Source organism: Schistocerca cancellata, chromosome 1, assembly GCF_023864275.1.
Source record: "Schistocerca cancellata isolate TAMUIC-IGC-003103 chromosome 1, iqSchCanc2.1, whole genome shotgun sequence".
In the NCBI taxonomy this organism is placed as follows: domain Eukaryota; kingdom Metazoa; phylum Arthropoda; class Insecta; order Orthoptera; family Acrididae; genus Schistocerca; species Schistocerca cancellata.
In genome coordinates, this window is record NC_064626.1 from 515,325,745 (window position 1) to 515,340,849 (window position 15,105).

At 42.4% G+C, this 15,105-nt stretch overlaps 1 protein-coding gene across 1 annotated transcript in view; it reads left to right on the top strand.

Moving 5' to 3' along the window:
- The first annotated feature begins 7,865 nt into the window (after nt 1–7,865).
- LOC126161708 (ornithine aminotransferase, mitochondrial) overlaps nt 7,866–15,105 on the top strand; it is a 93,272-nt gene continuing 86,032 nt past the window's right edge. Inside the window, exon 1 of the mRNA XM_049917738.1 lies at nt 7,866–7,995. Within this exon, the coding sequence (XP_049773695.1) occupies nt 7,938–7,995 (58 nt within the window). The 5' untranslated portion in view covers nt 7,866–7,937. The remainder of the gene's footprint in view (nt 7,996–15,105) is intronic.

Genomic DNA, 15,105 nt, shown 5'->3' on the forward strand with positions numbered 1-15,105 from the left:
CTGCCATTCCTAAGATACATTCAGCCGCCTTATTGAAAGTGTCCCCAGCAAAAGAGGAGTGCGCAGCCAGTATGTGTACAGAGACTTTCGATAGTTGGTGTATAAGTTAGAGATTGCTCTGGCCCGCTTGGATCACACAGGCTAACGAAAAATTTTTTTTGAAAAACTTTTTTTACTTTGTTACCTGATCTTTATAGATTTTTATGAGCTGAATCCAAATCTAGCCTTAGTTTTTTTGTATCACTCACAGTTTTCGAGCAATATGCTTTTTTATTATATAGTATAAAGTCCTATGCTATACGGTAAAAGGGGAAATTAATGAAACACTTTGTTACAATATAAGCATGGTTTGTATTTACAGTAAGCTACTTAAAACAATGATATGTGTCAAGAGAGGTTTCACTTGTCAGCTGGAATTGGTTTGTATTTTCTTTCTCTTTTTTCTTTGAAACTCCTTGTGTAGCTTTCTCTGCGATGAGTCGCTTGCTGAACTTCTCGGTGAAGTGACCAACAGTAGTCCCCCATCATGTTGGTGTTCCAGCAGCCTTCGTAGCGTTTTTCCAGCACTTTAATGTCCTGGTGAAAACGCTCTCCTTGCTCCTCATATTGTCCGGGAAGTAATCAAGGTGACTGGCCACAAATGAACTTTAAGGCTCATTAAACACCCTAAATAAGTTTCCTTTAATTTACGTCTATGGTCACAAACTTTTTGTTAACAGATCACCGGTTTCGGTCTATAATGACCATCATCAGATCTATTTTATAAAAGCAAAGTCCTAATGCACTACAGCCATAGTGGCACATTAGGATGATGGTCATTATAGACCGAAACCGGTAATCTGTTAACAAAACGTTTGTGACCATAGACGTAAATTAAAGGAAACTTATTGTATATATGGGTCACTGTCTTATTCGCGACAATGTCGCAGCTTGTGAAAACATCCTAAAATTTTAAACTTCATTAACATTGTAGTTATAATAGAAACATATTCTTGGTCTTTTTCATATCCTAAGACCTTTGTAACGACTTGCTAGAATGATACCCATGCTTCTTTATCATTTAAGGTCAGTGTGCATTCAAAGTTAACATCAAACACCAGTTTTCTAATGTAAGATCTGACAAAGGCACCTTCTTTTAGTTTAGCTTCTGAAAGGTGTGGAAACTTTTGGCAGAGATACTTAAAACATGGTCCATCTTTAGGCAAAGCCTTTACAAACTGTTTCATTAGGCCTAACTTTATTTGTAGAGGTGGTAAGAGTAGGTTTTTTTGGATCTACAAGGTTTTTGCGTAGAATGTTCTTCTCACAAGGTTTTAAAGACTCCCTCACAAGCCAGTTCTTTCTGCACCAGTGTTGATCCCTAGACCTACTGTCCCATTCATACAAGAAACATGGAAATTTGGTAAAGCCACCTTGCTGACTGAGGAGCATGCATGTTACTTTTAGATCGCCACATAACATCCAACCATGAGCAGAATAGACTATTTTATTTAGCAGTATTTCTAGGTTTTCATAGCTTTCTTTCATATGTACATAATGTCCAACAGGTATAGATGCATACATGTTACCATTGTGTAATAAAACAGCCTTTAAACTAGTTTTGGATGAATCAATAAACAGCCTCCAGTCTTCCTTTTTGTATTCAATACCAAACTCATTCATCTGACTGGGAATGTCTGAGCAGTACACTAAATCACCTTCTTGTTGAAAAAAACTTGGAAAATTGCTGCTCTCTCTTTCTATATATGTATTTGCTGTTTCCAACAGCCAAGTACTTTTCCTTTAATCTAGAGCCAGGCAATTCAGCTTTTTGTTTCGTTAAGCCCAGATCCCTAACCAAATCGTTAAGCTTGGTCTGAGTAAACAATTTGGGCTCTAGACTTTCTGTATTACAATGGAATTCATCATCATCTGGTGGTTCAGGACCGGCAAATCTACACCATTCCCTACTGGTCGGATGGTGGATGGAAGGTTAGGGTAGCTTATTACCCTCTTGTTTTTCGAATTATGACCAGTAATATCAACACTACAAAAGTAGCGCAATCGTTGGAATGATTTCTTGGCTCCCTCCATACCATAGGAACAGCAAATCTAAAGGTTTATTCTCCTTACTGAGCACATGTACATGAAACAGGAAAGTGAGGTTAGGTTGACAGTAAACAAAACACCATCTATTAACATAAGACTAGAATCGACATTTTTATGACAGCAAATGTTTTTCAGCAGTGTTACCAACATCATCTACATTCATTACACCTCCTTTTAAAATTGTTTTAACTATATAAAAGCTGTTAAATTCTTTTAAAAAATCACTTAATTTAATAAATATAACTGTAAAATGTGAAGAAATGGTCGGCTATACAGTTTTTTTAGTATCATATTTCGATTTCCCACCTTAAAAACATAAGAATAAGGTATTTTCAGCAAAAAGCTTTTCAATCGTTGGCCTGTGTCATTCTTCACTGTTTACCCCAGCGTTAAAATGTAATACATATATTTATATCATAAATTTTGTAAATTTGTGGTAAGGGCTTATGGGACCAAACATCTGAAGTCATCGGTCCCTAAGCTTACACACTACTTAATCTAACTTAAACTTACTTACGCTAACGACGACACACACACATGCCCGAGGGAGGACTCGAACCTCCGACACGGGAAGCCGCGCGGACGGTGACAAGACGCTTCACGCCGCTCGGCTACCCCGCGGGCTTTTATATCATATGATTTAAGCGTTTGTATATAAGAATAACGATACTTCACCTCGTGTGTTCTACCTGGTGTGATTCACTTCCAGTCCCGGAAACGAACTGGTTAGACGATAACAACAGGTTTTACCTTACCATGTGGAGAAAAAACGACGCATCCAATCTCCTTCTCTGTCAGTTAAGGCTGAGTACAATGTCATTACTGTGAACGTTATTCTTGCGGGTCTTCCGACTTTAGTTTCTAAATCACCATGCGCGGATCCAGCTTTGACTTCTGTTAGGCGTGGAGGGGGCTCGAGGCAGGTCTCCGTTCGTTACGGTCACCCCTCTTCTCCTCCCCCCCCCCTCCCTCCTTGGAGAAATATGACTTGCCGTCGCTCTAACTGTTACAGTACAACACATGCCTACGCTCTTAATGACAATAACAACGAAATATATTAAATGCTGTAATAAACCTAATTTTTTACACCATTTCTTAGAACGTCTTTTTAGTATATTGTCCAAGAAACTGTGATTCAGAGAAATGTACCGCTTGAAAGGCATCCTTCGAAAAATTTTAAAAATGTTCAAATGTGTGTGAATACCTAAGGGACCAAACTGCTGAGGTCATCGGTCCCTAGACTTACACACTACTTAAACTAACTTAGGCTAAGAACAACACACACACACCCATGCCCGAGGGAGGACTCGGTGGGAGGGGCCGCGCAATCAGTGACATGGTGCCTATAACCGCACGGCCACTCTGCGCAACCACAAAAATTTTAGAAGGAAATGTGTAGTGTACTTGATTTAATAACTAGGTTAGGAAAAAACTCACAGTTTTGTCATAATTTACACAGTATATGGCAAAATCTCTGGGTGCATTCACCACCATCACTATTTCACTAATCACTGACATTATGAACACGTGACTGCGGACTATGTGAGCATATAATGATGGGAACGCTATTTCTTTCAGTCATTTCCGCCTAGGTTTAGGAAGTCAATCTTTCTGTTATTTTATTTCTTGGTGGAAGGTCTTTTTCTGTTTCCCATTGCTCAACTACCTGTGGTTTGCTGATTTTACGTGTTGTCTTAAGAATCGTGTTCGGATTTGTTGTTGCCAACAGATATTGTCAGCAGATACGGTCAGGCTGTGAATGTGCTCCTTTATCTGTCTGAAACCTCATTGGTGAGGCCGAAAGCGACCCATGTGCGCAGGTAACTGAAAAGTATCATGTGATAAACGAAGGTTGTAATTTTGTAGAATTCCTTGCCATTTTCGAGACACTTTAATGTTCGTGCTAGTTTATTCTCCTAAAATTTTGTAGTTGAGATTTCAAATTGATGTATTTAGAAGAACAAACGATGCTACTAAAGTGTTGCTTCAGAGGAGTGTGACGGTGGGTGGTGGGATTGGCTGGGGGTGTAGGTCGATCCTCACCTAGTGTTCAACTTATGCTACAGGACACGTATTAATGGTCACTGAGAGAGGGTGTGTCCACCCTCCGTGTTTATGTGATCAAAAGTATCCAGGCGCCCTCAAAAAATATTTTTTTATATTTAGTGCATTATGCTGGCACCTACTGCCAGGTACTCCATATCAGCGACCTCATTAGGCATTAGACACCATGAGGAAGCAGAATGGGGCGCTCCGCGGAACGCACGGACTTTAAACGTGGTCAGGTGATTGGGTGTCACTTGTGTGAAACGTCGTTACGCGAGATTTCCATACTCCTAAACATCCCTAGGTCCACTGTTTATGATGTGATAGTCAAGTGGAAACGTGAAGGGACACGTACAGCACAAAAGCGTAAAGACCGACCTCATCTGTTGACTGATAGAGACCGCCGACTGTTGAAGAGGATGGTAATATGTAATAGGCAGAAACCTTGCCAGACCATCACACAGGAATTCCAAACTGCATCAGGATCTACTGCAAGTACTATGACAGTTAGGCATAGATGATCAAGTGGCTGCTCATAAGCCACACATCACGCCGGTAAAGCCAAAGGACGCATCGCTTGGTGTAAGGAGCGTAAACATTGGACGACTGAACAGTGGAAAAACGTTGTGCGGAGTGATGAATCTCGGTACACAATGTGGCGATCCGATGGCAGGGTGTGGGTATGGCGGATGCCCGGCGAACGTCATCTAAAATGGTTCAAATGGCTCTGAGCACTATGCGACTCAACTTATGAGGTCATCAGTCGCCTAGAACTTAGAACTACTTAAACCTAACTAACCTAAGGACATCACACACGTCCATGCCCGAGGCAGGATTCGAACCTGCGACCGTAGTGGTCGCTCGGTTCCAGACTGTAGCGCCCAGAACCGCACGGCCACTCCGGCCGGCTGAACGTCATCTGCCAGCGTGTGTAGTGCCAATAGTAAAATTCGGAGGTGGTGGTGTTATGATGTGGTCCTGTTTTTCATGGAGGGGCCTTGCATCCCTTGTTGTTTTCCGTGGCACTATCACAGCACAGGCCTACATTGATGTTTTAAGTACTTTCTTGCTTCCCACTGTTGAAGAGCAATTCGGGCATAACGATTGCATCTTTCAACACGATCGAGCACCTGCTCATAATGAACGGCCTGTGGCGGAGTGGTTACATGACAATATCATCCCTACAATGGACTGGCCTGCACAGACTCCTGACCTGAATCCTAAAGAACACCTTTGGGATGTTTTGGAACGGCGACTTCGTAACAGGCCTCACCGACCGAAATCGGTACCTCTCCTCAGTGCAGCACTACGTGAAGAATGGGCTACCATTCCCCAAGAAAACTTCCAGCACTTGATTGAAAGTATGCCTGCGAGAGAGGAAGCTGTCATCAAGGCTAAGGGTGGGCCAACACCGTATCGAATTCTAGCATTACTGATGGAGGGCGCCACGAACTTGTAAGTCAGTTTCAGCCAGGTATCCAGATACTTTTGATCATATAGTGTATCTGGATGTATGTGGAGGAACGGCAGTCAATTCTTTCTCAGGAGTCGAAACCGGAGAAGATAGTTATGTGGGACACCAAGGTCTGGAGCGAAGTCGACGTTCTAACTCATCCGATAGGTGCTCCATAGCGTTCAGCTCGGTAGTCTGGACAGGCCAGTGAACAACAGAAATGTCATTACTATCCACAAACGAAAGCCTCACAGATACTGCCTGTTATGCTGATACGCGCAGTCATCATGTCTGAATTGTCCCTCTACTTTAAACAGTACACATTACTGTAAAATGTGATTATGTTCTTTCGCATTTTGCGCTTTCTTCACGCCGCTAAAGATACCACACCCTAACTACGAAAATCATCCTCATACCTTAAGATCACAACGTCCCTACTTCACTGTTGGCACTACACGTGATCGCAAGTAACGTTCTCCAGAGATCGCTAAACCCCAACCTTTCCATTATGTTATCACAATGTCAGCGTGATTGATCACTGCAAATCACTCATTTCCAGTTATCCACTATCAAGTGCCGTCGCTCTCTGTACCACCTCAAGCGTCCCTTGACACTGACCACAAAAATTTGTCCCTTATGAGGAGCTGCTCGACTATTGTCCTCCATTATTTTCACGCGGAACGCACAGCAATTGTCCTATGTGGACAGCTGGTAGTGTTCTGGAACCCACGGGTGATTCCTTCTGCCGACTTCTTGCGAGTATTTTATGACCACCCTCCGCAGTTGCAACGATCCCAGTCCATCAGAACCTCTTGCCTTCCTGGTCTCGGTTTAGTTGTGGACGTTCCTTCGCGTTTCTACTTGACAGTCACATTACTAAAAGTCAACCTGGCCAACTTTAAAAGGATTGAAATGTCCCTGATGGATGTGATACCCAAGTGACATCAAATGTCTAGTCCATGTTCGAAGTCACTGACCTCTCTTGACGGACCCATTCCGCTGTTACTTCTTCTCTGCTGACAGCTTAGTGCTCGCCGCCTCCTTTTATTTTGGTAGGTCCTCCTCTCGTGACATTTACAGGTGATTTTACATGGGGATACCGAGATACTTTTGATCCAGAAGTACGGGAGACAACACCACGGATATGATACACGAACTGGGGTGGCAGTTATTGAAACAAATACATTTTCGCTGCGGCCGGACTTTCTCATGAAATTTCAATCACTAGCTTTCTCCTCAGAGTGTGGAAACAAGTTGTTGGAGCCCTACATAGGGAGAAATTATCATCACAGCAAAATAAATCAGAGCTCGCACGGAAAGATATACGTATTCGTTTTTCCCGCGAGCTGTTCGAGAATGGAACAGTAAAGATCTAGCTTAAAGGTGATTCGATAAACCATTTGTCCAAGCACTTAATTGTGATTTGCAGAGTAATCATGTAGATGTAGATGCATATCAGATAGTGTACGTGAGCTGACTGTACGTCTATCAGAAATCGATTCCAGCCTGGATTCCGAAACGACAACGAAGAATCACAGAACTCTTTGAGAGCTTCCAGTCGAACGCTGTAAAATAAAAATAAATTAGAAAATTTTCACAATGATACATACGAAGTCCACAGGGAGATGGTCTGAAATTGTTTTGATCCCGTTATGGGCTCCACATCCAGTCCCAACGTGTTGCCTTCCGAGTGATAGGTTCAATTTTGCATAAACATTGTTACCCCCTTTCCTAAAAAAAAAAAAAAGGTTGAAATGGCTCTGAGCACTGCGGGACTAACATCTGAGGTCATCAGTCCCCTAGAACTTACAACTACTTAAACCTAACGACATCACACACACCCATGCCCAAGGCAGGATTCGAACCTGCGTCGTAGCGGTCGCGCGGTTCCAGACTGTAGCGCCTAGAACCGCTCGCATACTTAGGCCGGCTTCCCTTTTCTATTCTTCCCTCCACAACTGCAGTTAGTGTTACCTGAACGAAATGCCACAGTTTTCTTATTTAAATCATTTGCACGATAATACAACCAAGAAAATTTACAGTTGCGTCTTTCACAAACAGATAAGTGCGTGGAATATCTGCGACATGGAACTAAATTATTATAACGGAGCCACGCTTGCGTAAGGCGTGTAAGTAGCCCCTCCGGACACCCGGGGCTCTCTCCAGTTCCGTGTGATATGGTGGCCAGGCAGGCAGTTGTTTTCCGACAGCCAATCAGCGCGACGCGACAGTCGGTGATAAGGCGGTGCGCGCCTCCCAGACCTCCCTGTGTGGCCGACCTCCCCGAACCGTGAGCAATAGAGCAGCCAGTGCGCCAGCAGGCAGCGAGGGATACAGGCGCTACCTAACCATGTCTGTCGTACGAGTAACAGCGCGCGCCTTCTCCACGGCGAGATGTCTTCTCAAAGGTGCGTGAAGGCTTCATCTACTGCTTTTAGTGAGACATTTCCTACTATGATTCTCTCAGCACAGCCTAAATTCGACTACATTCCATTTTCAATACTCTGTGTGGTATACGTTACTGCCGTGGTCTTCTGTCCTAATACTGTTTTGTTGCAGATCTCCACGCTAGTCGATCCGTGCAAGCCCACTGATCTCTACACAATTACCGCAACCTATACTCATAAGAACCTGCTTACTATACTCAAGAGTAACTATCTCTCTACAATTCGCACCCAGTTGAAACCTCTTCATTACCAACTTAGCCATTCGGGAATGGCATCAGGCTGTATTTGTCAACCGTTCCCTCTCTTTAATCAAAATGTGCCACGAACTTCTTTTCATCCCAATTCCATTTCGTATCTCCTCATCAGTTATCTGATCAACGCATCTAATCTTCACCATTCTCCGGGAACACCATGTTCCAGAAACTTTCATTTCCCTCTTCTCTACACTGTTTATCCCACACATTTCGCTTCCCTACAATGTCTTCAGAAAATACTTCCTGATATTAAGAGTATATTTGATATTAGAAACTTCGTCTTTTTCAGAAATATCTTTCTTGCTGTACCCAGTCTGCATTTTATTACTCTCCGCTTTGGCCATCATCAGTTACTTTGCTCACCAAATAGCAAATCTCGTCCTCTACTTTTAATGCATCATTTCCTAATCTAATTCTCTAAGCATCGCCTGATTTAATTTGACTTCATTCCATTACCCTGCTTTTACTTTCGATGATGTCCGTCTTATAGCCTCTTTTCAAGACACTGCACATTTCATTCAACTGCACTTCCAAGTCCTTTGAGATCTCTGAGAGAATATTACCATGTCGTTCGCATACTTCAAAGTTCTCTTTCTTTTTTTCTCCCTGAACTAGTTCCCTGTCCGTCTTCCCCTTGATTTCCTACACAGCATGATCCAAGTTCAAGCTGAAAATGCCGGTGATAGGACACAGCCCTGTCTCACTCCATTCTGAACTGCTGCCCTTCTTTCATATCCGACTATAACACTTATAATCTGGTTTCTGTAATAGATGTAGATAAACTTTCGCTGACTGTATTGCATCCCTGCTACCTTCAGCTTTTCAACCAGTGCTTTCCAGTCAATATCGTCAAAAGATTTGTCTATAAATACAACTATAATTTCTCTTTCTTTAACCTAACGTCTAAGATAAGTCATAGGATCAGTACTGCCTCGCGTTTTTCCTACATTTCTCCGAAAATAGCCCGCATCTCGTGGTCGTGCGTTAGCGTTCTCGCTTCCCACGCCTGGGTTCCCGGGTTCGATTCCCGGCGGGGTCAGGGATTTTCTCTGCCTCGTGATGGCTGGGTGTTGTGTGCTGTCCTTAGGTTACTTAGGTTTAAGTAGTTCTAAGTTCTAGGGGACTGATGACCATAGATGTTAAGTCCCATAGTGCTCAGAGCCATTTGAACCATTTTTTTTCTCCGAAAATAAGAGCGATATTCCCGAGCTTGGCTTCTACCCTTCTTTGCATTCTTCTGTAAATAATTCGCGTCAGTACTTTGCAACCATGACTTATTATTATGATGGTTTGGTAACTGTAATTGTATCAAAAAGTCAACAAGAGATTTCAGCCATTCCAATTGTTTGACACACTGTAGTGATGGGTCGTGTACACCTTTTCGCTTCCTTGTCACGGTATCAGAAGCATAAACTTCACACGCTTATTGAACCCTCATAGGTATAAAACTGATCATTCTCCTGAATCAGTGTTACAACTCTGCTTCTGCTAAATTACCTCACATTTCATATATTAAAAATTAATGTTGATTTCAGGAAAATACAAACGTATCGCGGAAATATTTCGCATTTCTTCCTAAAGGAGAAAACGGCCAGCAACCTGTTCTGATATTAATAAAACTTGAAGAACGTTTCTAAGTGCTATAAAATAGGAAGTCTTCAGTACACTTTGCTTCAACAACGTTACGGAGCTCTTCGTAAAATGTGCAGTGCAAACTGTGCGTCCTGTTGTGTTTTGTTCTTCTCATCTCAATCTTTACCTCGCAATGAGCTTGGCTAAAACAATATCTCGTTATCCATATCCTCGTTGCCTTCTTCCTCCCTTGCACTTGTGCTACGGTGGTGCAGGATATCCTGTTTGCTGTGAACACTTTCTAATTTTGAATAATGCTGTGTTATTTCTGTGGTCGTATGTAATTATTACCGCCGCGCCGTTTGTTAGACACAACATAGGAAGAAACGTCGTGAACATTATCCACCTTGCGAATCGTGTACATGTCTTCTTGTATGTTTTCCACGACTTAACTGTTTATGAGACTTATATTGGAACCAGCCCGTCATTGTACCAAACGTTGTTAATTCCGCTTGAGGATTGCAGCCAAGTCTCGCACGCCTCCCTGTCTCGGAAACCGTCGCATTGCTACGCTTGTGAGCACAACAGTCGTTCTATATCAAAGACTTGTGCAATGTAGAATGTTTTAAGTTACCTCTAACTTACATTAATGCGAACCTTTTGACATACACTCTGTAATATAATAATATCAAACTGGAGCGATCTCCGTTTCCAGATACTGTTGTGCTAACTCCGATTTCGAGTTGAAGGTAATCCGACGTTTCTATTCTATTCTACAATCTCACGTGTGAAAATATGGTCTTGGCAGACGAGATATTAATTAGCAAGTACTTCTACCTACCTCTGGAGTATCTGTCGAGAATAGAAAAAGAAAAGGGTTACGGACGTGTCAGAAAAACTATTTCGGTATTGCCTGGAGTGTTGTAGAAAAACTGCAATAATAACAATTCAAGATACAGGCAATTATACCTCAATTCCGAAATTTTCGGCCAAGGATATTTCGTTTCGAAGTCTTTACGCGCAAAGACAGTAATCACAAGACCTTATCGTTTCCAATTCCTGAAGTCGCTATTATGACGCCTGAAACGTGAACATCCGTCGGAAGCTGTCTTGATGAGAGTGATGATCAACGTAACTTTCAAGTCGACAACTACTTTGTACACTCGTACCTGTTAGTTATGCCGTATTATTATTATTGTATTATTATTACTGTGTTTTTGGAACATTCTGTATGATGGGTCCTGTTCTGTCTTGAGCGGAGTGTTTTTGTTTTGTCACGTAGATCTCTGCGGTGAGTGGTCGTGATTGTAGTACCGCGTTTTTCGTATCGACGGTTGCAGGGAGAGGGCCAGAAGCGATACCAGCGTTTAGTCCGCTCTACTCGAGTAGTGGCACTCTGGCCGATAGGCCTAACGCTACAGGAAATCAGACGGTCGAATGACTGAACATTTCGTTGCTCAGTGCGTCGAAACAGCAGAGACAAGTGTGTGCGAACTGTCCGCTCTACTCGGCAAAGTCCGCTGAGCACTGCAGCGCTCAGTTGTTATTTCAGGATTTGATTACGTATTTGGTTCAAATGGCTCTGAGCACTATGGGACTTAACTTCTGAGGTCATCAGTCCCCTAGAACTTAGAACTACTTAAACCTAACTAACCTAAGGACACCACACACATCCATGCCCGAGGCAGGATTCGAACCTGCGACCGTAGCGGTCGCGCGGTTCCAGACTGTAGCGCCTAGAACCGCTCGGCTATAACGTATTTGTCTCACCGAAAAGTTTCTATAATAAAATAAACTTCATTATTCTTTCTTGTTGACGTTTTCAAAGCAGAAAAATTTACGAACAAGTATATTTCAAGAAGGGTCTGAATATAGCAAAAAGGAGGGACATGCCGATCAACATCGCGTTGTGTACAGCATTAAACTGATTAATTTCGTTTTTTTCTTGTTACACACGTAGCTTCTTTTCCAAGTAGGCTTTCTTTTATTGAGGGTTCAACAGCGCTTGGAAAGTGACTTCCTCCAAGTAGTCATGGATTTTCCTCGCCTGGTCGTCTCATTTAGTAATTTCCTTTTTTCGGGGTTATTTCTTTAAAATCTCACGAATGAGGCTGAACTGGAATTCGGCGATTCGAGTACTGATTCAGAAACACACATATAACATAACAAGGGAATTTGGTGCGCTTATGTCTGAGGTACAGAAAAAGGTTTTCTTACCATTTTACTGTTTGGCGAATACATTCCTCTTAGCTAAGTAAGATACAGTGGGCGCTATTCGTCCAGTTTGTTTCAGTTTTTACGAAATTGGTTTGGCAGTCCATTTTCCTCCATAATGTAAGTTCAGCTGTATGGATGTGGTAAACAGACATGACTCTCTTTTGTTATAACATGTCACAAATATTTACTGAGGCGACTTCTAAACATATAATTCCGACGTTAGCACTCTTTACTCGATCAGCTACCGTCGCATACACAGTCAAGCGAAAAATTTTCGACACTGGACCCATAAAAAATTAAAAAAAAAACGTTAAGACGGTAGTTTTACTGCTTCAGGTGTGTTGCATAGTCTCACGCTTGAGTAAAGCGCTCAGACCGTTCGAAACTGTCAGGAAAGACCTACTGTGGGGTGGTATTCAACTCGCGCTTGACATTGGCATGAATGTAGTTTCCTTTCGCAAGGCGTTGGCAATTCATGCGAATTTCTGTACTTTGTCGTTTTGTAATAGGTTCTTATGTAACACCAAGTCTCGTAAGCTACGATGAGTTTTTTCCAGAAAAGAAGTCTACGTTTTGCATTTCAATCAAATCGGGCAAATTCGCACTTGTCGTTCGTTTATTTCGGGAGTCAGGGTGTACGGGACAAAGTTTGCACACATTTTTCTTTCAGAACGTTTTGAAGAACGTCTTTAACACGTGATTTAGAGACGCTGCTCCATTGCGAATTGTGACACAACGACCCTGACACCTTACTGGTCGCACGTCCACTGCTTAGCATTGCCTGCGCACAACCGACTGGTCGAGCGCGCATCTGTTATTCACAGTTGTTAGTTCAATCTGTTACCGTCGTTACTGCGCGGACATCGCCTATAAGCCAGAAAAAAAATCAGTCTCGGAACTTTTTGGACAGACGGTGTACACACGTTGCTACCGCTAGAGGCACGCAGGTTGTGCACGGATATACAGGGTGTATCAAAAAGAATCATCCGATTTGGCACGTCTATATTTCTGAAACTAATAAACATATACAATGAATTTTGTTTTTTGATTAACGGGAAACTCAAAAAAATTTCTTTTTCATAGCTTTTCCTAGGTGTCCAATATGCCCCCCTTAAGGTGCACGGCGTATGTCAATGCGGTATCCAAATTGTTTCCACACTGCAGCGAGCATGTCTTGAGTTACAGCTTCCACAGCTGCTGTATGCGATGTCTCAGTTCATTCACTGTTGTTGTTAACGGAGGCTCATAAACAGAGTCTTTTACAAACCCCCACAAGGAATAATCACAGACAGTCAGGTCCGGCGACCTTGGAGGCCAGTAATGTAAGGCTGAATCATTTGGTCCAGTGCAACCGATCCATCTTTTAGTAATCCTTTGGTTAAAAAATTTCCGAATTTCCAGATGCCAGTGTTACTATCTGGCGGGAACCATGTAAAACTCGAGAGTTTGCTCTTCCCAACAGTACGTTGTTCATGCACGTATCTCAAATACCATAATAGTTATGATCTTTTTAAATCGGATGATTCCTTTTGATACACCCTGTATAAATAGCTGGCAGTTAAAGCATTGAACAGCGTTACTTATGATCATTCCAAGAGATGTTACTGAGTGGCATACGATTTAATACAGAATAATGACGTGCTGTCGGCTGACGGTGAATGCAACCACTTCTTGTCTCCCCGACAGTCCAAAACTTGTGGTGCAAATTTCATGCACCTTCTGGTTTAGAAACGGTTAGCTTCGTGTCTACGAGTGGCGACCTTGGTAAGCAGAAGGCTTGTGGCGACTTGGTGCGGAATTTCTCTATAGCCTATGTTGATTTTTGTTCCAAGTTGTCCCTGTTTGCGCTGTAGCAAAACGGAGATATGAAGAGAACCAATATTGTTTCATTCGTATGTCGCAGAAGCAATGAAGACAGCGAACGAAATATGCCGAAGGGCAATAAGTGGCAAGGGAATATTTACCAATGGTAAGTTTCGTAGACGTCATAGACCTGTTGACCGAAAGGAAGCAAAAATAATAAGACTTCATGAATGGAAAGGGCATCACACCTGGTGCGTATTTAAAACAAGCTTAGACGAATATGATGAAGAATGGCAGAAGCAGCTTGTATAAAATCGAACTGGAGAATAAATAGTAGAAGGGATCGTGATATAATTATCGTATCTAGGAAACAATATTTCGCACGACGACAGAAGCGGGTGTAAGAAGACGATTCGTACAGATGAAGATAGTTTTCTTTCAGCAACAGCTTGACTGGTACCGAATACTGACACGGATCCGAGAAATAGGTTCCTGCGAGTGTATATCTGGACCACAGCCTTGTACGGAAATGAAACCCAGAGAAGAGGAAACTGGGAACATGTGGAAATTTGATGCAAGAGAAAGGTATCAAAAATGAACTGAGCTAATGAGGTAAGTAATAGAGACCTACGAGAGAGAATCAGCCAGGAAAATGTCTAAGAAAATCTATTACCCTAAGAAGGTACAGATGACTGAGGCATCTGCTAAGATATATAGCACTAGTATTATGACTGGAACAAGCAGTAGAACAGAAAATTGCGTGGGCAGAGAAAAAGAGTGGAATATGTGAAACGTATTAAAAAAGATACTGGTTAGGATGACTACGTAGAAATTATCAGCAGGACAGCACATGCACTGCCTGACAAAAACTGAAGTACCAAGAAGACATGGTCCGACGTCAATGCACATTTACGCAAGCTGCCTAAAGGTGTGTGGCGGAGGATACTTCTGGTATCACTAACTGATCGCCCTTACCCTGTTCCGCTCGAAATGCCGCATGGGCGGAATGATTGTCAATAAACCTTTGTATTATCTCCAATTTTTTCTTCGCTGTCATTTGAGGGGAACAATATGTTGTCCGACTCTTCTCGGAAAATGTCCTCTCGAAATTTCAATAATAAACCTGTCTGTGATGCAGAATGCCTCTCTTGTAACGTCTGCCACTGGTGTTTGTTTAGTATCTCTGTAGCGCTGTCGCCTGGACTAAACGATCCCGTGACGAAAC